This window comes from Xiphophorus couchianus, chromosome 8 (genome assembly GCF_001444195.1).
Source record: "Xiphophorus couchianus chromosome 8, X_couchianus-1.0, whole genome shotgun sequence".
Classification (NCBI taxonomy): Eukaryota; Metazoa; Chordata; class Actinopteri; order Cyprinodontiformes; family Poeciliidae; genus Xiphophorus; species Xiphophorus couchianus.
The window spans coordinates 15,015,278-15,040,526 of record NC_040235.1 but is presented as its reverse complement, the minus strand read 5'-3'; the positions used below and the strand labels follow the sequence as shown (position 1 = coordinate 15,040,526).

Genomic DNA, 25,249 nt, shown 5'->3' with positions numbered 1-25,249 from the left:
TTATACATACATCATCATCGTCGTCTTCATCTTTTGTGTCTGCTTCACTGTCGTCGTCATCATCATCGTCACTATTTGCTGTGTTGTCCCTATAACCTGATGGAAGGGGTGGTCCTACAAGCTCATCCTCCTGTGCTCCATGTTGAAGAGGCACTGGAGGCCCAACGAGCTCTGAGTCTGAGTCACTGCTGTCACTACTGCTGGTGCCGCTTTGCTGGTTCCTGGGGATGTTTTTAAAACAGATTCTCAAGTAAAGCAAAAACACGTTCAGGCCTAGTTAAGAAAGGTTTAAGAAACACTCACTCAAACAAGGCAAAGTTGTCTTACCGAGCTGCAGCTTTGTCTCTCTGACTAGGAACTGATGTTTTAACTGACTTGGAGCTTTCCCCTTCCTCTTCTACCTGAGCCCCTTTCTGTTGATCCTCTGAAGGTATGTAGGACACACTGAAGTTATTTATTTTACACATAAAACTCAACATATTGTATGGAAAATCTGAATGAAGCATTCAACTTTTTACGTACAATAGATCAGTGATTTGAACCACTATTAGTGTTTTGTGACTAATAGTGGGTCAAATAAACAACAAATCTCAACACTTCTCCAGAACAAGGAGGGAATTATTATTATTATGTAAAACAGTAGTACAAGTCACAAAATACTCACCCAGGACACGCTGACTCCTCTCAATAGCTGTTCTCCGGGTTTGCTCAAAAATGGCTTCAAGATCAAATGTCCGCGCCTTCTTACCTAAAAATGTACAAAAAATTAATCTTAATTGATTCAATCAAATCTGAAACAATACGCTCTATGGTTTATTAAATATAACCCGTCATATCACTTGTAGCTGCCACATACCAAACCCAGAGAATCCCATGACAGATCCGATGTCTCCATCACTCGGTAATTTTTCTGCTCAAAAGAGAGTATTTTAGAGTACACTTAATAACACAGCTCATTCGTTTCACCATGAGATCTGCAATTTACACTTCTGCTAATGTACCGGGTACAAAAACATATAAAAGCCTCAAAACAGATGTGCAATCGAGTCAGTTTTAAATAACTAATTATAGATAGCACTTAAAATCATTTCGGAGACAATGTTCAATATTAAATTTTCTTAAAATGTTCAATATTAAATTTTCTACGTGTAAAATATATTTTAAATACTAAAAAGAATGTAAGCTAAATTGTTAAGCTAACAATAAATTAGCACACTTCGACATTTATAGTTAAAGTAATTCCCGAAAAAAACACACAAGAACCTATTCATGGCTACAAAAAATAATATTCCAAGTACTTTAAATTAATGCAACACAGAAAAAACAGACGTAAAAACCTGCAAAGTGTTTACCTTCATCCATGTTTTCAAACACGACTGATTACCTCTGACCTACGGAAGCTTTTCTTCTTCTTCTATGATCGTATGCGCATTGCACACGATCGCTCCAAGAGCGACATAGCCGAAGTCCTCCAACAGCACCTCCAGCGTCTTGGAGGACTTCTATTTCGAAGGCAGCGCTTGGTTTACAGAAATAAACGTTTTCAGACCTGGTTTTTGGAGCCGTTAGTGTCTGGATATCTCAATATTTCAAGCAGTTGGCTTCAGAATTAAGGAGTCTGCAGACCATCAATAGGATATCAGATACTATCCTTTGACAATGAAGGTGCAAGTGCACTGATTTAGGGATTGGTGTAATATGGTCCATTTAAAGTATTAGAAGGCCAATTTATTAATAGATGTGTTTTTGGTTGTTAAAAGTCCAATTTAAATAAATGAACAGAATGAATGAAGGGATTTTAATTTAGATTAATCTTTTTCAATGCTGCATTTTTGTGTAATAATATACTGATGTAATACTGAATTATACATAAAAAATGAAAGTATGGGACTCAGTTAAAAGGACTTATCATTAAAGTACTTTATTTAAATCACAGGTTTAAAGTGAAAAATACAAGAAGCTGTTTAAAACAGTCAAGGTGGCTATAAAATACAAGGCTATAAATATAGAAATATAAAATACCACCTGAAGACATTACAAATATAAATAGGAACAAATGTCAGACTAAAAAAGTTTTTAAGAAAAAAATTTACCATTTTATATTTCAGTTTGTACAATGTATCCATTAGGCACTTCTGGTACCTTACAACCTATTTTACTGTACAGTTGTTTTTTATAATAATTATTATTATTTTTAACATTAACATCTTCTTCAGCCACCATCCTTTCAATGGCAGTCCAGTCTATTCTGCTTAGGCTGCTTCCTGCGCTGTCAGAGAGATTATCCAGCCAGTCCATCTCTGAAACGCCATCTGCGACTGCACCGTCCTCCCCATGTAAAATCCCAGCCACCTAAAAAAACAGCCACAAAATAATCATAATTGAGGAACCAAAGTTATATTTCAGTTTTTCTGGCTACAGTGGAAAGATTCAAATAGGTTATTTTTAGAAAAATGTGACTTTTACAGAGGTATAATCCTCCACAGCCTTCGGTCTGGTAAATTCTGAATGCTTCCTCACTTCAGGCTCCTTCACTTGTCTGTGTTCCTTCAGGTTCCCTCTTTGTAAAGCAGCTCCACGTGAGAAACTGTTGTTGAACTCAGTTTTTTTCTGTAATCCTACTTGCTGTGCCTGACTCTGGCTGGCTGCGTAGAGTTTGGATTGGCTCTTGATGTTGCTGAGCATACCACCCCTCGTTACCTGAGATAGTTGGTCCGCTGGATTAAAAATTACTGAAACAAGAGAATGTAAAATAAATATAAGTCATTTTTATGGAAGTAAGAAAAATAAACATGAAAAATGTTGTGAAAACATGTGTGACACCTTAGAGCAACTATGTCAAGGATGGTGGAGCCCAACCAGCCTACAGACTAACCACATTTTTTTATTAACGGCCCACCACTCAGTTTTATACTGTGCAATATCATCATACTACATAGCTCATAATGCACTATAACAGCTAGCAGTACACTCAGGTCCATGTACATTTTGAGTCTTTAGTTCTCACCTTCATCCCTGAAACAAAATCCCACCACAGCACTGTATGTATCGTATTACAATGGGTGATAACAATACCTGGTCGACGAAGACTCAGTCTTCTGCGGAGATCATGTGAATATTCACTCTCTGCAGAATAACGTAACTGAGAAGGGAAACTTCCTGTCTGAGACGTGGGACTTTTTTTGTCAGTGGCTGATACGTTGAAAGGCCTGCAAGAAAAAAATACTACACTTATTACCAGACTACATAACAGTCTTGTCTACAAAATAAGATACTCTTATCTCAAATGTTGGTGTGCCTAAAAACTGATCTTCTCGGGCTGGAAGTTCGATGGTATAAAAACAATTTATTGTTCCCAACTGCGCAGAAAATTATTAGCTGATTTACTCAGGCACATCCCCAGAGTCATCACTTAAAGAAAATGGCAAGCAGACTACAGCAACATGGTGGAATCTACATCAATTTTGTTTATCGAGTGGTGAACTTTGAACTCAACAGGTAAATATCACTTTTCATGGCATCACTTTTGTTTAACAAACTTTCTCTTGACAATTTTCTAATTTTTAACAAAATCTTGTTAACTTCCAGGAAGGTTGGGATCTTTGTTTTTAGATGGAATGCTATTAATCTACCTTAATTACTGTTTAAAGAATTCAGATGCTAGATTTATTTCTTAGCCTAGGATACCTAAAAGGGTGGCCAAGAGGTGGATCCGAACTCAACCAGGGGCTGTAGAGAAATGGACCTTCACAAGTCTGGGAGGAACTGGACCCGGTAACACGAGAAGTGAGAAAGTCATTGGCCAACTGGCAGGCCTCTTCTGTTCTTCGAAAGTACTGATTAAGAAGCATTAACCTAATAAGAAAGTAGACAGTACAGTTTATAAAGGCAAGCATGTTCTCATGTGGCTCAAAGTACAGGGGTACCTACTTTTCTTTTTCCTCTCTGCTACCCCATATGCTTTCTGTTTTTCTGTTTGGAAAATGCTATGGAAAGTTGGGGAGTAGTAATGCAGACGTTATTGCAAACAAAGGTATTGTTCATAGCAAACTGGAATATGACATCCAGAAAAAAACATCTCCCACCTCTACTGAAGAGCCACAGAACGGTTTACGCTCCCTGTCCCTCAGGCTCTGTCTGTGCTTTTTATAAGCAGTCAGTCTTTCCCTTTGTTTCCGTCTCATCCAAATCCTCAGCTCCTTCCTCTCCTCCTCAGGAAGCGTCCTTTTCTCTAATGCCCAGCTATGTTCCCGCTGGTCCTGCCTCCTGACGGCTCCTTCCAGCTCCTTCCTCTCCTCCTCAGGAAGCGTCCTTTTCTGTAATGCCCAGCTATGTTCCCGCTGGTCCTGGCTCCTGACGGCTCCTTCCAGCTCTTTCCTCTCCTCCTCAGGAAGCCTCTTTTTCTGTAATGCCCAGCTATGTTCCCTCTGGTCCTGCCTCCTGATGGCTCCTTCCAGCTCCTTCCTCTCCTCCGCAGGAAGCCTCTTTTTCTGTAATGCCCAGCTATGTTCCCTCTGGTCCTGCCTCCTGATGGCTCCTTCCAGCTCCTTCCTCTCCTCCGCAGGAAGCCTCTTTTTCTGTAATGCCCAGCTATGTTCCCTCTGGTCCTGCCTCCTGACGGCTCCTTCCAGCTCCTTCCTCTCCTCCTCAGGAAGCATCTTTTTCTCTAATGTCCAGGTATGTTCCCTCTGGTCCTGCCTCCTGAGCGCCATATTATTTGTCAGATGGGTGAGTATCCCCATTTAAAATATTACAAAAAATGTAAATATTTGTACCTGTTCTGGTGTGAAGTCTGAGAGTGATCCAAATCCCAGTCAGAGGGAGATAAGTAGCCTTCCTTGACCAAGTCGTCTAAGATTTCCATAGTGTCGGATAACCCAGTCTGACTCAGAGTCCCATCTGGCCCTCTACATGTTGAGAAATACAAAACACAGTTTTAAAAAAAGGATGTTTTACGCGTTTTAAGACTCCAGGTCTAGATAAACTTACTCATTAGATATATCGTAGGTTTCATGGAAGTGCTCTTTTTTTCCTTTGGATGAAAAATTACAGTTATTTTTTTTAAACAGATCCCTGAAATGACACATAATTGCATTAAAACAATAAAGTCTGATGTTAGTAAAAGATCCAACCCTACAACTTGTCATCTTGACAGATCACAGTTAAAAACAACCATCAGTTTTCCCCAAATCCATCTGATGAGACTAATGGAGTAACACAAGTTTATCAGGGACGACAACAAAGTTGTTTAAATAAGCTGCATTTCAACCTGGAGCTTGAAGATAGGATGGACCACTACTCTGACTGAAAGGAGAGGTTGAATAGTGACGCGACGGTTTTATTGCAGAACTCCCAGAGTCGTCATGAAGCACAAGTTCCTCTTCCTGTTCTTTGATCTCATCATATTTCTTCAATGCACGTAAAGAGTCTGGATCTGGAGCTGTTGGGAATAATAAAAGCTTTATAGATTTGCTAAATTTATTTTAAAATCACAATAATGTAAATTGAATAAGCGATGGAGAAGTAACTTCTATTACAAGTAAAAAGATTCTGATCAAACCTTTGAGTGGAACAGAGAGTCTGACGCTTTTTTTTACTCCCATGGTGGCTTTTGGATCAGACTCCCTGTCTAAGGAGAGCTTTTCAATTGTGTTTACCAGCTACACACACCAAAAGAAACAGAACAATTAAGCGGACAGTTTCACAAAACAAAAGCAGCCTGTGCAAGACAATTTATAAATGTTTAAGAAAACTCTAGGCAGCTTCTACAAAACATCCTTATGTACCATTCTTGAATTGGAAAAGTCCTTCTCAAGATTATCTGCAATGTTCTGTAAAGCGGCCAACTGAGAGTCCATATCTGACAGGCGAGAGGAGAACCAGGCTGTGGCAGGCGCTGAAGGAGCTCTGTCAGGCACGAGGCTCTGCGCCTTTATGACTCGACAGATTTCAGATGCAGATGAATCCTCCAACGCATCATCTTGTAAGATGATTCTCTCTGCAACTCTAGCGGGCTGGGAGGAACTGAATGAAAGAGACACCTCAAGGACTTCTGTGGTATCAGATTTTTGTGAGAAAAAAAAAACAGATAAAACAGTAAGAAACTCAGTTTTAAGACACATTGGGTAGACAAACAAAAAGTGTTCATGTCCATTGAGCAGATTCTGTGATTTTGCAACCACAATTTCAAAGTATTTTATTGGCATTTTATCTGATAGATTAACAACACAAAGTAGCCTCTAATTGTGGAGCAGAAGGAAAAAACTTATTACAAATAAGACTTAATTGGATTTAACTCTGAACCTTGGATCATTTGGACACATGAAAAGGCTATGATCCAAACCTTTCAAATGTGGCCCTGCCTGTATGTTTAGGACAATTGTGGGGCTGGAAAGTGAACCTCTGCCCAATCTCAAGACCTCTGCACTCTTGAAGAGGTTTACTTAAAGTACTTTCTATGGAGTATTGTTTAGCTCCATTCATATTCCCATTAAGCGTGATCAGCTGTCCTTTTCATGCTAAAAAAAAATCTATTAGAGTACAGGGGGCCAAATACAAATACTCACCACATTTTTCTTTTTGAAAAGAATTTTGAAAAGCACATAGCTTCAGAATTACACACTAATTTGTGTTGTTCTATCGTTGAAAATCCCAGTAAATTACAAAGATGTTTGTAGCTGCTATGTGACAAAATGTTCAGGGATATGAGTGTTGTTGCAGCTGTAAAATTTGCAAGAAACCTGCGGTAGTTCTGGGCTCCTGAAGATTGTTTGTGACTGGAACTGAGAATTGTGCCTCAGCTTCAGCAGCTGAGCTGATGACAGAGGTGGCAAGAACATGGAGCGGAGCAGAAGTTGGTGAAGAAGAAATATCTGCTGCTTCTGAGTCAGGACATGGCAGCAAATCTTCACACTGCCTCACATCTTCCAGATCCAAGACACTTATGAACTGGCGTCCACCAAGATCCTAACAAATAACAACGACAAAAAAGTGTAAAATGTACAGCTTTTTGTCAGAATTCAATGAGAAAAGATTAATATATACAGTATGTATTGTTTGAGAGGACACTTACCAGACACATCTCTGATTTCTGCTGGTTCTCCACTTGAACAGGAGCTTCTGGGAAATTGCATGGACTTTGCACTAGATTGAAAAAACACTCACGTAAGCCGAATTTTTAATTCTATCCACTAAAAAACATTAAAGTTGTGCATAATCCCACATTAGCTTACTTTTTGGGCTGCTAGTCATTGTAGATGTCTGGACAGAAATAGATTTGTTCTCAACTGTGGGAGTAGCAGCTGAAAGAACAAGTTTACATTCATAATATTGATAAATTGTAGTCTAAACAATTTAGCATTTTGAATTAATATATAATATTACATATACTGGTAATATATAGAATATATTAAATCCAACTTAACTTAGTTTAACTTTTGGTATTTCTGAATCAGTAGGAACTTGATTACGGTACATGAAATTTCCATGTTATATCTGAAAATCACCTGGATCTGTGTTGGTGAAAGCATCGTGACACTCTGGAGGACGTTTCCTTGTAGAAGCAAAGGCATGGAGTTCAGCGGAAGTGGAGAAAACTTTGTCTAATAATCTCTGACCGGTCAGCAAATGGTCTGAGGAGCCTGGGATTAAATGACCAGAAAATAAATAAGATTTAAAATAGAAAACAAAATTCTCAGATGACAGATACAATAAAATTTGGTTCACGCGTATTTAAGTTCAGTTTGTAAAAATGTAAATCTTTTTCTTTTTCTTAACTAAATATACAGAGGTAGAGTCCCCACACACTTTTCATGTCAAAAATCTATATTGCTCCTAATTTTAATTTCTAGAGTTCTTAGTCTGTTTTTTCAGTAGAAATAGAAAAGTTTCTCAAGAATCTAAGGCAGATATTGGTCATGTTGTAAATATGGAACATGCAAAAATCAGAGACTGGTTGGAAGGATGGATGGACAGACAGATGGATAGATGGAAGGAGGACTAACAGGATAGAAGGAAGAACATCAATATTAACAGAAAATGGATGAACAAATGTACAGACAGGTGGTTTAACGGTACTGGAAACAGGCACCAAGGTGTTGGTTTAAGCAGAAAAGTGTTCTTTGTTGTGTAATCACCTGTCACATCCTGTGCAGGTTTGATCTCTTCAGCAACTGTAGGATCTTCACTTTCAAGGACTTGTGCTGCCTAAAATTATATTGAGACAAAGATAATGTACGCATAGCTACCACAGGTATTTCTAAATTCTGCTCAAGTTATTGTTGATTCCTTCTACCTCTTTTGTTGGGATGATGGAGTCATTTGGACGGAATGAGACTTCTATGTTAATTCGCTTTTCCTCTCTTCTCTTCTGCCTGTAGAGTATAAATGCAAAAAGAGTAAAAGAAAGCAAACAGCTATAAAAGCTTATATTTGATTACCTTTTAGCTGAACTCAAGCAGGGGGTGCTGGTTAGATTTCTATTGCCTTCATCAGAGTAATCTGGTCTTGGTATCTGCAGCTGATCCTGTCTCAATTTTTTCGTAGCAGTCAACTCCATCGTAAGACGAGCCTTCTGTTTTGAAGGAATATTCTGGGGTGCCACCTGTAGTCGTGAAAGATATGCATAAAACACTTAGGTTTACAAAGTTTGGTTCTGATCAAGCTTAAAACCTTGAAGAATGTCAGAACTGCTCACCATTTTGGGTCCAGACTCAATGTGTAAAAGCTTAATTATTGGAACTTCTGTCATTGGAGTTGAAATAACAGCAGGTATTGCTGTAATCAGTTTAGGGAAGTTAAAGCTGCTAGGCGGAGTATCACGTAACTGCAACAGACGAAGGCCCTGCATTGGTGCAGGTTTTTGAGTCGGAAAAGCAGCAGGATGTAGAGGGAACGCTTGACCAAAGAACTGTCCTGTCGGCCCCATCAGCGAGTGAGAGCTCCTCAGAGTTGGATCGTGTGCAGGATTAAATAGGAGATGCTTGGTTTGAACAGAAAACCCATTTCTTTGCTCTCCACCTTTCTTTTTCCAAGTGGATTGATCATAGTGTGTGGCCTTGGGCTGATTGGACTTAAGGTTTGCCCTGTGAGGAGCCTGTGCATGTTGAGCGGCATAGTGTCGGGCACTGTATTCTGCCATAGCAAAGTGATGAAGCTTAAGTAACTTCAGACCCGACATCTGTGCAGCAGAGCCAGTGTGTACACTGCTGTCATACGGTTGGTGTTGAACAGCGTGACTCCTATCAGTAGTGGCCAGGAGACCGTCTGAAGACGGGATCAGTCTCCTCTTCCCCGTTTGCTGAGTTTGTGGTGACTCTGCTTGGACAGAGAGGGGCTGCATCTCCTGAAAACCAAAACAACGAGTGTGTGAGTGCAGCTTAGAATCAGAGACAAAAACTCAGAATGTACAATCTCCAGAATACCTAAAAAGCTACACCTACACTATTGGTTCTGGTGTGTTGGCTTTGGTTAATGTGATGCAGACCGAGTCCTGTTCCTTGCACGACAGGCTGGGCTGCAAAATGATATGACCCAATCGGATTCAACTGGGGTTCATTAGATTCTGGTTTTGGCACACAGGTCTGTGTCTGTGGCACAGCGGTGGAAGAAGTTTGAACTGGAAAAGCATTTGGCTCAGGGTTTATTCTAGTAGCAGAAGATAAATTCATATTAAGCTGTAAGGAGTTCTGCTGGGCCATCTGGAAACTGGAAAACGTAGCTCCTAAAACCTCGTTCAGACTCATGTAGTTGATATGCTGCAAAAACATAACAGGTGTCTTCAGTATAGAGATTTTACTACATTTATGTAGCCCCACATCTTACCTTCAGTTCAACCTTTCATTACCTGAACTAATCTGAATAAGTCTTCACCCAGACGCTGTCTCATTGTGGAAGTTATCAAAGGCAGAGTAGACGTTGTAAAATCAGCAGGGGGCGCCCCAGCTGTGGAGATTTGTGGCTGATCAGCAGCAGGGTTGGGGAGCAGAACGCCACCCAAATCAGAAGATTCTGCAGGAGGAGGTTTACGGTGGATGGCTGAAGGAGCAGGTTCTGAATTAACAGGAGGATATCTGTGGGAGAAAAAATACCACGACAACAAAAATGATTATTCAGTTTCAGCAGGTTTTCAATGTCTATGTCCACTTCTTTTATCTATAAATTGGAAAAGCATAATCAAAGTTTATGTTTTATTATCCTCTGCAATTGCCACTGTAGAAGATGTGGGTTTAAACTAATTTGTAGACTAAAGTAATATTTGACAATGACATGAGAAGGATGAAATATGCAAGTTGCTAAGACTTTGCCACATTAAAAATTCAAATCAACAATCAATCAGCAAGGAAGGAAGAATATATTTAAACAATAATAGACCAAAAGAAAATGAATAGAGCCTGGAATAGAAAAATGATCATGCTCCATTTCTCCTCTTTCTTTTAACCCATACTAAAAAATGTCTGAGTTAAATTCAGTCCTTTTCCAGACTTCTTTGCACCATGTAAAATTGCATTTGAAACTTACTGGGACGATGAACCAGACACTGAGTAGTCGAGGTCTTCAAGCTTTAAACTCTGAGAGAAACAAAATACCACAATGATCTCTGTTGTAGGAACAGAGTGAAAAATGATTATGACCAATATTAACAAGTAATAATCACCATTTCAGGTGAGCAGACATCTTTAGAGGTATCCTGAATGGAATCAGAAAGTAACACTTCGACGCTCTTGCTGTTTCCGCTTCTGTCTGCAAATTTAAAGGCACTCAAATAAATATTTCCAGTGACAATAAAAAGCACACGGCTATATTATTGTCTCGTGTTTTAACAAACCTTCTCTTTCAGGTGTAACATCCAAGTCATCAAAGGTCTGCTGTGGGGAATGTGGCTCTCTCTGTCGAGAATCAAAGCTGAGCTGAACCTCATCAGCCGGAAACATCAGCTCCTTTTGTTCATCTGAGACAGAGCTGAAAAAAAAAACAGAGAATAAATCTTGCAAAAATTAGAAGGTGCTGTTTTCTTAAATACAAAATAACAAACAGAATAGATTTTTTTATTAAGAGTTGTATTAGTTGTTAAATTATTTGTTGATACTTATAAAAAAAGTTATAAATATTATAGATAATGGTAAATCCTTAATTTTATTGTTCTTTTGTGTTTTGGATCAATAAAAACCTTTGCTCTATGAAGTTGTTAAAACCACAAAATGTGGCTTTCATAGCCAATTTTTTGTGCCATAAAAATGTAATATTATATAATTCTTTACAGTTTTTTCACAAAGCAAAATGCGGCACAACTGGGATTCAGATACAAATAAATGCAATGCAGTCGATTAATCTTGTTGTGGAAAAAGGTTGTCAGTCAAAAGGATGAAAACTGATTAAAATCATATACAATGCTGGTATATATTTTATTTCCCAAATGTTTTAAATCTATAAATAAGAATTTTTAAAAAAACAGCTGCACAAGACACCCATAGCCAATTTTGTAACCAGATTTGATCAAGGAACCAATATTCTGAATATTCGGCATCTAAAAAGCCCTGTGCCACGTCAGAACTGGTTTGCTAACATGTCGTACTCACGGAGTAGCCTCTCTTCGCTGCCGATTATGATCCGGACCAGTGATAGGAGTGTTGGTGGATCCAGGGTAACCAGTATCAACGCTGCTCTCTCTCTCCATCTTCCGTTCAACGCCCGAAAGCAGCACAGGGGGAAAAGCCCATTGCATTTCCGGAACTTGGCTGTGGGAGGTGTAGTGCTCAGTTTGGGGTTGAGCAGCATACCTGTGCTCCAACAAACTTAAAGAGGTAAGGATAGCAGGTGCTGCGGTTTTTACACGAATCACAACTCCATCATTTTGTTCATCTGCCATGTCTTTCTTCTTGTTACCATGATGCCCCAATAGTATCCTTCTATCGGCCCAACGCACCATCCACTCGAGCAACCTGCCCAGCTCTGGAAAACGGGCCTCTAACTCCAGATCCAGGCCTTGCTGTAAGTCAGTCACAACTTCAACAGATGATGAGAAGCCAGGGGAAGGGTTTTCAGTGAGCAAGGCATTCTGGACAAAACTGGTTTCAGAGCCAACACTGGCTTCCTTTAGTCTTGCTGAAGAGACGTTTTGTTGCCGGTGGCCAAACAAACCTTTCTGCTTCTCGGTTCTCCGCTCGACAGAAAGGCTGCTCCTGAAAACGGGAGTTTCACTCCAAACGGAAGAAGTCTGCGGTTCAAGCATCACGTCTTGTTTCATAGGTTTGTAGCAACAGCCTGCTCTGAACACCGATGGGGGCTTCCCCAAGTGTTTCCTCTCTAGAAGGTGCCCGCCTCTTTGACGACGATGTATACTTGAGACTACATCAAATGTTAGAGAATGCAACTCCTTCTCCCGTAGTTGAGAGCAGAAGCCTTTCAGCAAAGGGATCTCATCGCCACAGTCCATCCCACCAGCAGCGTCCTTCTCTAGGACGTAGCCAAGGAAAAGCTCCAGGAAATTTAAATACTCCTCATCTTCCAGCTCAAACTCCCAGGAGCCGACTGCTGGCAAAGAAAGCTGCTCCTTTTCTCTCTCTCCACTTATATTGGTGTTTTCTTTAAGGACACTGTCCATCTTAGATGTCATCTTCTGTCTATGTTTCTTGCTGCTAAGAAGTCAAAATAGAATAAGAAAACCAACAAAAAATAGATAATGGCAGCGTTTCTGTCTCCTTCACTTCTCCTACCTGCTCATGGCTGCACGGTGCTGTTTAGTTGAGATTCTCTCAGATGTATTCACTGCTGTGTCTGCATCGCTGCACACTGGCTGGTTAAACTCGGTCACAGTGCTGGTGCCCACAGTTGTCCCCAAGGACAGCTGCCCTGATGTGGCCGTGTCAGTTCGCCCCCCTCTGTCCTCCTGTTCCTCTACTTTCTCCCACAGATGGAGCACAGGCGGGGCCAAGTGCCTCTGCAATCGCGCCAAATGTTTCCTCCTGTGTCTTTTTCTATCTTGAATAAAAATCATCATCAACTCTTCCCCATCTTCTCCCCCTTCTCCTGAAAAATAAAAGGAAACATGAAAAGGGGAATCATTTGGCTCCATTTTACACAAACATCATTTAGTCATAGTCAACCTTTCACATTGCTCCAATATGCTTTTAAATTCCCAGCTTTTAATTGCTAAATAAATGCTTTTGTCAGATAAACAAGGTTTATGTATGAGAGCAACAGCTAGTTAGGTATATTCATTATTTAAAACCTGCCTACAGCCTTTTAAGGAAGTATTTGTACCGAGAAGGTTGCACTGGCCAAGTCTCTGCAGGAGTAACTTATACTTCTCTCTTAAAGACACCCTGACCGACTCTTCCTCCTGTGGAAAGGCTCGAACCAGCGTGTCTGCCACCTACAGGCAAGAAGAACCGAGGATAACTAATGTCCTAACTCAAAATCAGTCTTTTGTTTGCTCTTATAGGTATAACAGAATTAGAACACATTACCAAGGAGACAGGAGGTAGCTCAGACAGAAGACTGAGTATTATGTCCTGAAGAACCTCCTCTTCACTGAGGAAGTGAGAGAAAGGCAGAAAACGACAAGCCCAGTGAAGAGCGGTAACATTGGCTGAATCTCCTGGTGAATCCTCTGGGATCTAAAAGACAAACGTGCACATTCCATCAGCAGTAAGGACAAATTTAACAAGTATGTTCTATAGGTGACATTGTTGTAATACCGCTTCCTCTCCGTCACGTTGTCTGGCAGCCTGATACTTCCTGCAGTGAAGGGAGAGCTGATCCCTGACATGAAGCATCCAGCATAAAGCGCATAGCTCTCTGAAACAAACTTATGGAAAATAAATAATGATTAAGGTGATATTAAGCTATTCTGATTCTATTCACTTCAATGTAGCTGTATTACTGATTGTTTGGATGGTATCAGGGTCCAGGTCTTTATTAGAGTCCCGTCTGAAGAATCCAGAACGGCTAATCAACTTCATCAGTCCCTCAGGAAACGTTTTCTCCTCCTGAGCAGCTGATGGGTAGGAATACTTCTTCTTGATCTGCAGACAATGCCAGATATTTTAGCAATTTAATATATCAAAAACATTAAAAATTGGCTTCTGGCAATATTTAGGATTTGGGTTTTTTTTGTTTTTTTTATAAGTTAAAAGATTGTGAAGAATAAGCAACTAATCAACCTCCTTATTTATCTCAAGAAAAAATAAAGGAAAACTGAAACTGAGAACTACTTAACGCCTGTTTTTAACCACATAACAATAAACCAAAGCTTTTAGAGACTCACCTTGTGCAGGATGTGTCTAGCACGCCGCAGGCAACTGATGTACCATTGTGCAGCAGGACGGCAACAATGGGCAGATCTCAGAAGCAAGAGTAATCTTTGGAGAACTCCAGAGACTTTGTGACGACAAACAAGTTCAGCAAATGGCCCCATTTCACACATTTGGTCCTGAAAATAAAACATCCAATGTCTAACCTTGTTACATGTATAGACCCTCTAAACTCCTTGAGCTTTTTCACAATTTCTCCCATTACAACCACTAACTGGAACTTATTTTAAGGATACTATGTGATAGATCAACAGAAGACCAAGGAGATTTATCATTTTACTTTCACTTCACAATTGTGCTTTTTCTTGTATTGCTCTGTCATACGATAAAACATGTGGGTGTGACATGAAAAAAGCTCACAGTGTATGAATTTTTGAGTTTGAATATTGAACATTGTGAACTAACTAAAAGTAAAACTAGACATTTTCAGTACTGTACCTGTGTGTTTGGAGAAGGCTGTGGGCAATACAGAGGTGGTAAAGGTAGGTACACTTCATAGGGGACCAATGTAGGCATTAACAAGCACATGTCTTTAACCTTGTCCAGCAAGGTCGACAAAGGAAATGACATGACATTCACTCCTGCCATGGCTGAAGCTTTCAGAATCTCGTGAACAGAAGCCTGTAAAACCTCCCAGTCTTCTCCTTCCATCGGATCTTAAAAAATGTGGAAAAAATACCAATGTAAACTAAAAACATTTAGCCCTACAGAGCTCTTTTATCTAATAATAGTTTTTTTCCAACCTGTAAAGCTGTCATTCCCGTCTTTATCTGTCCACTCTCGTAAATTGGTTTTGCTGCCTAGAAGATCCCTCAGTTCAGACTGAAAAATGCTTTCTGGCTGTAACTCTTCTGGCAGGAGAAAATCTCTCCTTCTGATCCTGTCACAAAGTCAAAATCTGAATGTTTTCTGACAGAAATATGATAATTTCATCCATACGTATTTATTTGCACATTTGGTGCTTTCAAACTTACTGATTAAAATCTAAATGTTTTGCACAATAAGTGGTATATGCCAAGCTTAGAGTCACTGCAGTTTTCCAGTCGCCCAGATGAGACGCCAACCACACAGCCTCAGGCAGGAGACCCCCCAGCAGAAGCAAGTCCTGAGCGTAGTCCACCGTCCAAACCTCCGACAGGTGTTGCTGTCGAACTGCTTTAGCCACTTCTTCTTGGAACAGGGACACCAAGCGGCCGATACTCGAGGCTGAAGAAGAATCAAGGTATCACCATGCCGCAACATTCATAAAGAACCTATTAAACTTTCAGAAACACACCGAGGGGTAGGTGTAGTGGAGGCAGGATAGCCACATTATGAGCAGGCAGAATGAAGAGCGGCTGGTTGGTGAAGTAAGCGGCCATGAAACGTCCGAGGGCCTGAATTACTGCACAGGCGGCATCACTGGGAAGATCAATCGGCAACCAGGGGCAAGGGAGAGGATCTGTTTCAGCGCACAAAGCCAAGGAAAGAAAAATAAAGTTTCTTTTCCTCTAACTTAGACTTCTTTCACACAGTATCACAGTATAACTAGAAAAACTAATTTGATGGTGTCTACAATATGGACAGGTTACACATTAAGGCCTCGTCCACACAGCCAGATGTCTGGGAAAACAAATTTTTGTGTTTTAGCCTTTCATGCGCACGAAAACTTTGTTTAATGTCACTAAAAACGATTATTTATAAAAACTCTGACGAAAGTGGAGACTTTGTGTTTACATGTGTACATGGGAACGTGGAGAGTTAGTGTCCTACACATACATTCTAATATTTGTTGCAGAATGTAACTATTTGTCACATTCTGCAACAAATAGTGTGCCAGCATAGCCACATTTGACATGATTCTCAATCGCCCTTGACTTGTTTTTATTAACTTTATATTCTTCTTTATATGTATACTTACATGTCCACACAAAGGAATCTCCTGGCACCATGTTTAGTTCCTAACAGGAAGTTGTGGTTGTTTTGAAGCGATCTGACTGGCTGACATAGGTTTTAGCTATGTGATACACTGCACCCTATGTATTTGCCATATTTAAAACAACATTCAGTGATGTATTTGTGCCTTTTCGTGAGGATGAAACCTTTTCTGAAACCTATCCTGGATTTACTGTATTATTTTTTTTGAACGATGTGGCGGAGAGTTTTATTTTTAAAAAGACCCGGGTGCATGTATGCAGGGCCTAAGACTATGAAGCTACTTTTATTTAGATCTGACCTGAAATGCAAGTGAAGTTGTCAGTCCGGTTTCCAGCTCTTAACAAAATCAGTTGGGCCATGTGGTCCCCAAACTCCTGGGCTTCCCTGAGCTGGTACTGAGATAACAGACTATACAGGAGCGCCAGACAAAGGCGCGTCTCCTGGAAGACACTACGGTTGCCGCCTAAGAGAAAGAATCATGAAATTATTTAAACTTAAAATGGCTTTTTAGAATAAATGGTTAATCCTAAAACCGAAGCTATAGTCCTTACCTTTACTGGCCTCTTGACAGATCTGTAACCGTAACATCTGGGTACTTTGAGAGTACAAGCCACAGAGGAAAAGGTGCTCACCTAAAAGAATAATAAGTACATTTAAATATTAACATCAACATTTAAAAGTGCAAAGCTTATAAACACAATCAAAAGCTTCCATGCAAGTTACCTTGGTAACTCAGCAGTGATCTACCCTCTTCCAGATTTTCTCCTGTTGCCTGCAGAGCAGTCTGGATCTGGGATGTGATGACAGACAGCTTTTGCTCCTCTTCTTCCAAACCATCACAGTCTTTAAACCTCTTCAGCTCCTCTGCATACCGCTGAACTACATCATACACAAGCTGCCATACTCCCAACAATCTGTCCAGAAACATTGACAGTGACTGTCAACTTTTTGAGGCAGTTATAAACTCAAATAATCTTTTATCTGGTATTTGAAAGCTAACTTCAACAGCATAAGCTGTGCGTACCTGCTTGAAGGCCGCTGAGGAACTGGTAATGCCTGATGTTCAAAGGCAGATGGGTCTGCATTCACATTCTGCAGCAGAGGAACATGGTGAACATCTGAACACCTCAGATGCAGCTGAGAAGATAAAAACTCCTCCTCAGAAGACCAGAAAGTTTTCTGCTCCAAGATATAAGTCTGGTCAAGAGAATCTGAGATCAGGCGCAAGATCTGCATTATTCTGGACAAACTTTGAGATGATACAAGGGACTGTCCAGTCAGACGGACATCGGGCTGAGGGGTCAGCAGAAGGCGCACTATCCGTTCACTGAACTCCACCATCAGTCCCAAGCAGTGCTGTCCACCTGAGGAAGAGCCATCCCAAGAAAGGAACGAAAGGAGAGCTTTTATAAGGTGGAGCAACCTTCCAAAAACAGGGCTATTTTTTTCTTTTGGGGGGACCAAGTGGAGCAGAGCGGCAAACCAAACCACGCAGCAAAGTGTATGCTTCAGAAGAGCAACTCTGTGTTCAACTGAATCTCCTACTGACATGGCAAAAGCCCAAGCAGTGAGAAGCTTCCTCTGAATCTTCCCCAGCTCAGAGCAAAGACGATTCTTCTTCGCTGGTTGTCTCTTGTAATTTGAATCAACTCCAAATTCACTGTGAGTGTCCACAGCATGGAGAGTGTCAAACATGGAGGCGAACTCCAAACGGCCTCCCTCCTGCCCATGAGAACCAGCAGTAAGACCTTCTAAATCAGAGTCTTCTTCAAAGAGATCCTAGAGAACGACAAAACAGATCATTAAAACATCTACTATATCAAAATCAACCTTCTTCCATAGAATCAAAAATAATATGTTGTCTATAAAAAATCATAATACCTGCATGTTCTCAAGAAGCTCCTTGGTGCCACCCAGTGTCTGCTGGTCCTGAAGGAAAAGCGGCAGCCTGGTTGGATCTGTTGCCGCTGAATTAGTGGAGTCTGACGCTTTGGGCTGACATGTAGCAGCAGCACTGACCTCCTCAAGGCTGCTGTCTGAATTAAACCAAGACACAGACTCTAGCCAAACCTTCACATGAACCTGCAAACAGAGATACAAATGGTGAAAGTAAGTCAAGTATTTAAAAAAAAGACACCTTAGCTGTAGGAAATCTTCACCCATAACTACCTGGGATTTTTCTAATTTGCAGCTGGTTTTCTCAAGATCTGCATAGGTTTCTTTTAGAAGTGCCTTCAGGAACAGGGCAGGCGAAAGTTTGTCCTGCACCTTCATAACTGTAGCCATGTAGCCATCGGACACAATGAGATATGGAAGCCGCGGATGCCAGGTGACAGAAAACCGCTGCCTCAGGAGGTCACGCACAGACAAAGTGGAGCTGGAAAGAGAAGCTTCTCTATTCTCTGCAGGGAGCGGTGGTCTGTAAGGAAGAAACAGTCATCATAAACTTTACACATTCATTCTCACTTTACATCAAAATAACTGATAAGAGATAGAAAATACTAGAGGAAAATTAAAGATATGTTTCTTTTTCATTTTACAAGTAAAAATCTGAAATGTGTTGCATGAATGTATTCATTTTCCCCTCAGTTAATGATATGTATATCCATAAATACATAAGGCATATCACACTTTTCAGATATGCCTTATGTAGGCATATCTTAACTGTGACTGAACAACTGTACAGTAATTACTTTGGGCTCAAATAAATACATTTTAGTTTGTTGTTTAATAACAAGCACAATATTGAATAGCGTCAAAGTTAAGTCTACCGGTAAGTGACCAGCGGATGCAGGGGCAGGAAGTGAGCAGGACCAAAATCCACATTGCAACCAGAGCTCGTCAGGGTGAGAAGCCCGCCAAGGCGAGCCAACACCAAGAGGGAGCCCCTTTTCAAGACGCAGGCCAAGAACAGGCCTTCTGCTGACCAGCTGACACTGCTGACCCAGTAGGACCTGATAGGTACATGAAAAACACAAACATGTTGTAAACTTGTGACACAAACTAAAAACAATAACAGTGTAGGTGTAATAAACACAGTTTATAGTATGGCAGAGTTACATTTTGCATAAGTTATTCTATTACATAATTCCATATGCTGACCTGACATATTTTGATGGGATGTCCAGCTTCTTACTTCCACATCCTCCCAGGTCACTTGAGATTGAAACAAAATTCTGTGTGCTCACAAAAAGGACCTGTGTGTCCTGGATTCAAAAACACAACACACATATTTTTTGGAGTTGTTCTTATTATTTTGGTATAAGAGTTATTAAGTCAGAAATGTATTAGAAAGGCCTGGTTTCAACCTTTGGCTTCCTCTGGTTCAGTACGATGGCCAACAGGCGTCCATCTGGAGAAAACGCTGGGACCAAGGCCCCTCTGGACTTCACTGACTGGCAGGGTGGACACAGATGAGACATGGGATATGTCTTACTAGCCCACTGTATACTGTAACCAACAGAACTGCAAAGAGAAACATGCTCCTTTCATTAAATCATAAACGAAAATCTGGCATACCACTATAATAATATCACTGTTAACTCACCCCACGCTCATATGACCTTGGCTCCACTGAATTTTTAGAATAGTGACAACAAGCTGCTTCCCAGAGGTGAAAACAAATGCTGATAAGCAAATGTCAGCCATAATCTAGAACAAATGAATACCACACATAGTGTAAGGGCAATACAAGATAAGAGTGGAGCATGGACCACAATAAGAGATAGATATATTTAATTCTCAGTGTGGACCTCTGTCTTTACGAAGATGATGTGCTGGGATGCTTCTTTATCATTTGAAGACGGCAAAATGGTTTCTTCAAGCGGCAGTAAATGAGCCCACCGCCCTTTGACAGCGCCATCTCGCATGCCTGGAAAATCCCTCTCCTCTGTGCACTCCCACAGGAACACCTGCCCAGTAATGACAGCCAGAAGAACCCTCATCCCATCGCATGAAACCTGAAGACACAACTTTAGAGAATTTCCTGTGAAAACAAAAACAAGTTCACCGTGAATTAATTATTAAGTGCACTTGTACAATCCACAGAGGCCTCAAAAATATTGTAAAATTAAGTAAATGAGATGCCAACCTAAAACATGATGGACCTTGCAAAAGCATTTACCCCTTGATCTTTTCCACAAGTAGAAGGAAACACTACATGTTTCTGAAACTGATTTAGAAATAAAACTCTGAAAGGAATGGTTAATTTGTATTCTCCCCTCTTAACTGTAATGCCCTCAAATTAGACCCAGTACAACAAATTGCAATAATTAAGAGAAAACATTTGGAAAAGCTCCAGGAGTGTGAATTATTTCCCCAGGCACTATGTATCTTACTATATAATGTAGGTCGTTATTACAAGAATTATACATTCTACTAACAACTAATTTAATTTTAGACATCAATACTCTTTTCTGGTTTAATTTCACCTCTCTGCCTAAATATGAGGGTCTTATGCAGCACCAACCTTGAGCAGAGTTGATTATCTGAACTACTTCTGGCACTGCTGTTGCAGTCTTCAGTAAATCTTTATCTCTGTTCCACAAAAACAATTCTCCTGACACCAGAAGTCCACACAGCCACATCCCTGATAAAATGACAACAGCAACGAATGATTAGAATCAGTAATATTGGATAGCAATATATCAGTAATATATTCTTTGCTTGCTCAAACTAAACTTACCATTGTGAGACGAAGTCATTTTCACCACACTGCTGAGCAAAGGATGTAGTTTAGGCATCTTTTTCTTGGTACGACCAGACATCATGTTGATCTCACTGATCCGTTTGTCATCTAAAAGGAAAACAGACTCCTTTTCCTAAGGAGCAAAGTCACAAGGTCATGTTCTCTGCTAAATTCTCTTTAACTTATTTGAAAATATTTTATTTATTCTCAACAGAAAACTCGCATCACCTGTCCAAGCCAGCAGAATCGCGGCCATGGTTTCTTCCGTTTGATGCTAGATGACAAAACAACCTCCAACTTCAGCTCCATCTCTCTTTCCTAATCACTCTTTCAGAAATGACTGAGAAAGAGTAAACCAACACCGATAAAACATTGATTAATAAAATCAATCTGCACTTAAGTACGTCGAAGAGTTATTGTTTGCGTTGATAGTTAAAACAAAGAGCCGAACAAACCAGATTTAACCGTTCATGTTAGCTACCTAGCCAAATGTGTTGATGGTCAGCGGAGGCGGTAAATTCGCCATTAAAATTGGAGCCTGATTATTTTTAACCAAAGCAGGTATACTCACCGACTAAACCCGTATGAAACGGCTTGTGAGCGTCCTATGTCCCTGTGGCATCTCGAGAAATAACGTAGAAAAAGCTGAAATCTTTCGAAAATCCCTCCGCTCCGTAAACTAGAATTGTTTCCCATGATCCTCTGGGAAGGAAGCTATGGCCCGTTACCGTAGAAACGCAACCGGATGTAGCTGATGCCTTGTGGAAAACAACAGGAGGAGGTAGGAACAGCTAAAAGACTGTTTAAAGTATTGATTTTCTACTTTTTATTAGAAGTACCACTTCTATATTTTCTTTGTGTTTTATTGTGTTTCCTTTGACTTTACACCAATTTTCATAAAGCATTGCATTCCTTTTTTGCCAGCAGATGGCGTGATACTACCACAGCAATTATTTTCACATCCTGACAAAAATAGAAGACTTTTAAATGCAGATGCCAGCATCAAAACCTTTGTGTATTTTATCTTTTAGCTACTGCAGATTTGTTGGATCAAGGATTTTTTTTTCCCTTAAGGAACTCTCAGTCCTATCAGCAATCTGAATTTGAGAAAGCACTAAATTGAAATCTTTTAATTAATAAGCTTCACGTTGTGTGTATTCTCCAGCAATAAGGTCTATTGTTGGCTTGTTAAAAAGAGTTATTAGGTCTGCCCTCAGGCCCACTGCTGGTATTTAATAACCCCTGCAGTGCCTCAGTTTCATCATGATGGAGATGATGGCTGCCACTGGCAATAGGTGGAAGTGGGGATTTTGCCCAAACTTAATTGGTTCATTTGCCTCATCTTGTCAGCTGCAGATGGAGCTCTTAATTTATGTCACTTGCAGGTTTATTCTGCTCCGATGAAGAAGATCTAAAGAGGGAGAGTTTGATACCATGTGAGGGCATGATGACACCTCCGTAACAAAAGCTAGCAACTCACAATAGAGATGTTTGTCACTAATTTTAACCAGTGTATTTGGAAATGTACCTTTAATCCAGACTCCAGGTAGGGGAATCCAGGTAGGGGATTCCTCAAATATCGGATACGTTACATATATCTCATAAATTATCTGTTTAAGTAGAAAAACATCAGTGTTATGATTGCCTAGTGTTTCTTTAGCACACTAAAAGTAGACTCCTCTTACTTGAAATTTAACAACTTATAATTAATTTGAGAGCAATCCCTTGTCTTCATCCTCCCCATTCAATACGTCAGTGTGAGAACATCAGTTGGCATGGTAACCCCATTTGCCATCTGCAGACCTCATTCATACTGAAAAATGACACTTGGGGAGCTGTCAAGAGACAGTTCAGTATTCCTCGGCAACAGCGGGTCAGAGTCTGTCTGCAGTAAATCTCTGATCTTTGGAGTGTGTGCAGGCGTCTTGTCTTTGAAGATAACAAACTGGTGTTTTTGAAGGGTTTGATTTGTACCCAGTATGGTTGCATTTATATGTTCCATAGTTTTTTGGGGGGGAAAATTCTTCAAACTGCCAAGTGCAGAGGAAAAGACTTTGTGGCAAAGACAAACCATTTTTTTTCTAGTGTAGTTCACTTTTCTGGTTAAAGAATGTTGAAAAGTTACAGAAGATAAACTTACCAGGTATTTTAGAGTTTAAACTAAATTTTTCTTGCTGAAAAAAGATTTCCAACAATGTCATACAACTATTTCAGCACTATCAAAATTAAAAGTCTCCAAAATCAAGAACAATTTGTTTGAGACATTAAGAAAGGTTTCTGACACATTATAACTTACTTACTTCCTTTGATGGATGGAGACAATAATACGCTTTTACAATGTCTGTTTAACACTTTTTTCCCTTCTGCTAAAGTAACACATGTGAGAGTATCAGCACAAGTCTCCAGTGCACTAATCTCTCTTTCAAGCAAAATAATTGAAAACATCTAACTGTGAAATGTTGTGCTGGTTTTATTAAGAGGAGAGAGCACTGCAGTTGGCTCATGGGGAAACAGTTAAGATGTTTTGACTTATCATAATGGCTCAGTTGTTGCTAATGACATTAATAATGATTCCATTCTAATCATGTGTTGCAGTAAGACAGGAGACCGTAACATTGAGTCGGCATGTACCAGCCATAAATGACATCAGGTCCCTGAAGCTAAAGCATGTAACTGGAACTCGGCCATTATTTCACTCATATAGGTTTTATGCACTAATACATATTTCTCCACATAAAAAAGCCCATTATATTTATGAGTTTAGAGACCCAGAGATTAAGACATGGGTATAATAACCTCTCTGTAATGCAGATATATCATGCTGTGGTGTCATTACATTTACAGCATGCTATGGGAATCTCACAAGATTTAAGCTTAGTGAGTAGTCAACCATTGTCTGCTATTCATCTTTGACTGCATTATTGTCCTGTTGTCCTTAAGAGAAACAATAAATCAGGCTGTTAAATTGATAAATGGATTGATTTTGAGTGTAACCACTCAAGGACCAGAGCCAACACAAAGCAAAAGGGAGATAACTGACTGATATGACCTCCAGGCCAGCAGTTTTGTTTTGTTTATCTGGTTGCTGTAGTTCATTGTATTTCTTTTACTTTTTTTTTGCTTGTAACTCATGTTCCTGAATTCCTTTGTCTCCATTTAATATTTTTTCATGTTAATTTGGTTTAGTCATGTCCAGTTTAGTTTTTCATCTGATGCTCTTTTGGCCCTTGCGTGTTTTCCAGTTCTCCACTGAATTTCCTCTGTTTTTGCTGCTTTACAGCTTTTCCTCATCATTTAATCAGTCTCACCTGTTCCCACTCAATAAGTGCCCTCCAGGTGTTGGGCACCATGTTTTCAAAACTCTTTTCTGTGTTTTGATGTACAGTATATCACCATGTTTTTTGACATGGTAATAAACTGTTAATCTGATAATCTAAGGAAATAAAAATAACAGTTGTGAAGTGATGGGTTAATTTATCAAGGCAAAAAGTTATCCAAACTGCCCCCACCCTATGTGACTGTGATGCATTTGACAACAACAAATGACATAAGTGGTTCTTTTCAGAATAGCTATAATTCAGACACAGGATTGTGCATGGACACCAAGTCCATGCACAATCAAAAGAAAGGACAAACAATTAACCAATACTGTTCACATATAGTAGTCATCAAGTGCCAACACTTAAAACCAACCCTGAGCCATAGTAGAGGTTAGAACATGCATTTAGAATAAGAATCTAATAACAACAACAAAAAACTTAGATGAATTTCTGCACAGTTATTTAAGATCAATTTAGGAAGCATCATTGCCGTTTAGCCTTCTAACTGACTTGTCTTGTGAGGACATATATTTTTATTTGGCATCTGTCAATTTTTTAGCTTACTTTAGCTATTGTTCATACTTTTCTTGTCCCTAAGAGAAAGATTATTTAGCCATAAATATGTAAGCATAAAATAGCTAAAGGTTTATAAAAGCATAATAAACCTATGCATTACTTAAAACCCTGAGCACTAAATTGTCTATTGATGTTTTATTAGCATTTTTATCATTTTTTAAATGTATTTTATGAACAGAGGTATATTTTTATTATTATTTATGGCAGATCTTGTAACTGTGAAATATATGGATGCAGATCCAGATCCATGCTTTCTAGTCCTGCACATCTCATCTAGTTTTTAGTTGATTAAGAAGTATGTAAATGTTCAGCTCAAATAACCTCTGCATATTAATAACAAGAGAAAGCCAATATATAATAATAAAAAAAACCCTCAATTTTTAATAGAGGACAGTATTATTTTTTTTTTCAACGTCACCTTAAGACCCGCCTTCTCT

The 25,249-nt window shown here is 39.7% G+C and overlaps 2 protein-coding genes across 4 annotated transcripts in view; both read right to left on the bottom strand.

The window, feature by feature from the left end:
* The window catches only part of wdr70 (WD repeat domain 70), a 39,439-nt gene extending 38,023 nt beyond the window's left edge, over positions 1-1,416 (bottom strand). The window contains exons 1-5 of the mRNA XM_028026226.1: positions 1,353-1,416; positions 857-910; positions 665-748; positions 328-424; positions 11-221 (exon numbers count right to left, since the gene is read on the bottom strand). Coding sequence (XP_027882027.1) covers positions 11-221; positions 328-424; positions 665-748; positions 857-910; positions 1,353-1,362 — 456 coding nt within the window. The 5' untranslated portion in view covers positions 1,363-1,416. The remainder of the gene's footprint in view (positions 1-10; positions 222-327; positions 425-664; positions 749-856; positions 911-1,352) is intronic.
* A 479-nt stretch (positions 1,417-1,895) lies between these two features.
* On the bottom strand, positions 1,896-21,636 carry cplane1 (ciliogenesis and planar polarity effector 1). 3 transcript variants are annotated; one of them, XM_028025532.1, is made up of 50 exons: positions 21,488-21,636; positions 21,145-21,256; positions 20,914-21,049; positions 20,698-20,817; positions 19,982-20,214; positions 19,777-19,880; positions 19,538-19,694; positions 19,332-19,435; positions 19,001-19,183; positions 18,399-18,648; positions 18,111-18,311; positions 17,254-18,008; positions 16,953-17,143; positions 16,781-16,861; positions 16,528-16,692; positions 15,589-15,753; positions 15,287-15,518; positions 15,056-15,192; positions 14,751-14,968; positions 14,267-14,431; positions 13,883-14,024; positions 13,698-13,807; positions 13,467-13,616; positions 13,261-13,372; positions 12,714-13,026; positions 11,577-12,635; positions 10,826-10,959; positions 10,655-10,740; positions 10,519-10,568; positions 9,845-10,070; positions 9,441-9,755; positions 8,696-9,343; positions 8,439-8,602; positions 8,294-8,372; positions 8,136-8,205; positions 7,506-7,640; positions 7,233-7,301; positions 7,073-7,143; positions 6,741-6,966; positions 5,787-6,052; positions 5,561-5,660; positions 5,270-5,440; positions 4,990-5,032; positions 4,776-4,907; positions 4,086-4,701; positions 3,931-3,986; positions 3,688-3,855; positions 3,076-3,209; positions 2,467-2,732; positions 1,896-2,352 (listed from the first exon to the last, which is right to left on the bottom strand). In XM_028025532.1, exons 2-50 carry the CDS (start codon positions 21,223-21,225, stop codon positions 2,098-2,100), a joined length of 10,044 nt encoding a protein of 3,347 aa, XP_027881333.1. In that variant the 5' UTR covers positions 21,226-21,256; positions 21,488-21,636; the 3' UTR covers positions 1,896-2,097. The 3 variants fall into 3 exon arrangements, with proteins under 3 accessions (XP_027881333.1, XP_027881335.1, XP_027881334.1); XM_028025534.1 differs by having other exon boundaries at positions 2,521-2,732; XM_028025533.1 differs by having other exon boundaries at positions 11,577-12,632.
* Between the last annotated feature and the right edge of the window lie 3,613 nt (positions 21,637-25,249).

Coding starts and splice junctions, on each gene's coding strand:
- cplane1 (XM_028025532.1), bottom strand. CDS start 21,225: ATGGAGCTGAAGTTGGAGGTTGTTTTGTCATCTAGCATCAAACGGAAG. Junction 19,436..19,537: donor TGAACCAGAGGAAGCCAAAG/GTTGAAACCAGG, acceptor TTTTGAATCCAG/GACACACAGGTCCTTTTTGT. Junction 16,693..16,780: donor CTGTCAAGAGGCCAGTAAAG/GTAAGGACTATA, acceptor TCTTTCTCTTAG/GCGGCAACCGTAGTGTCTTC.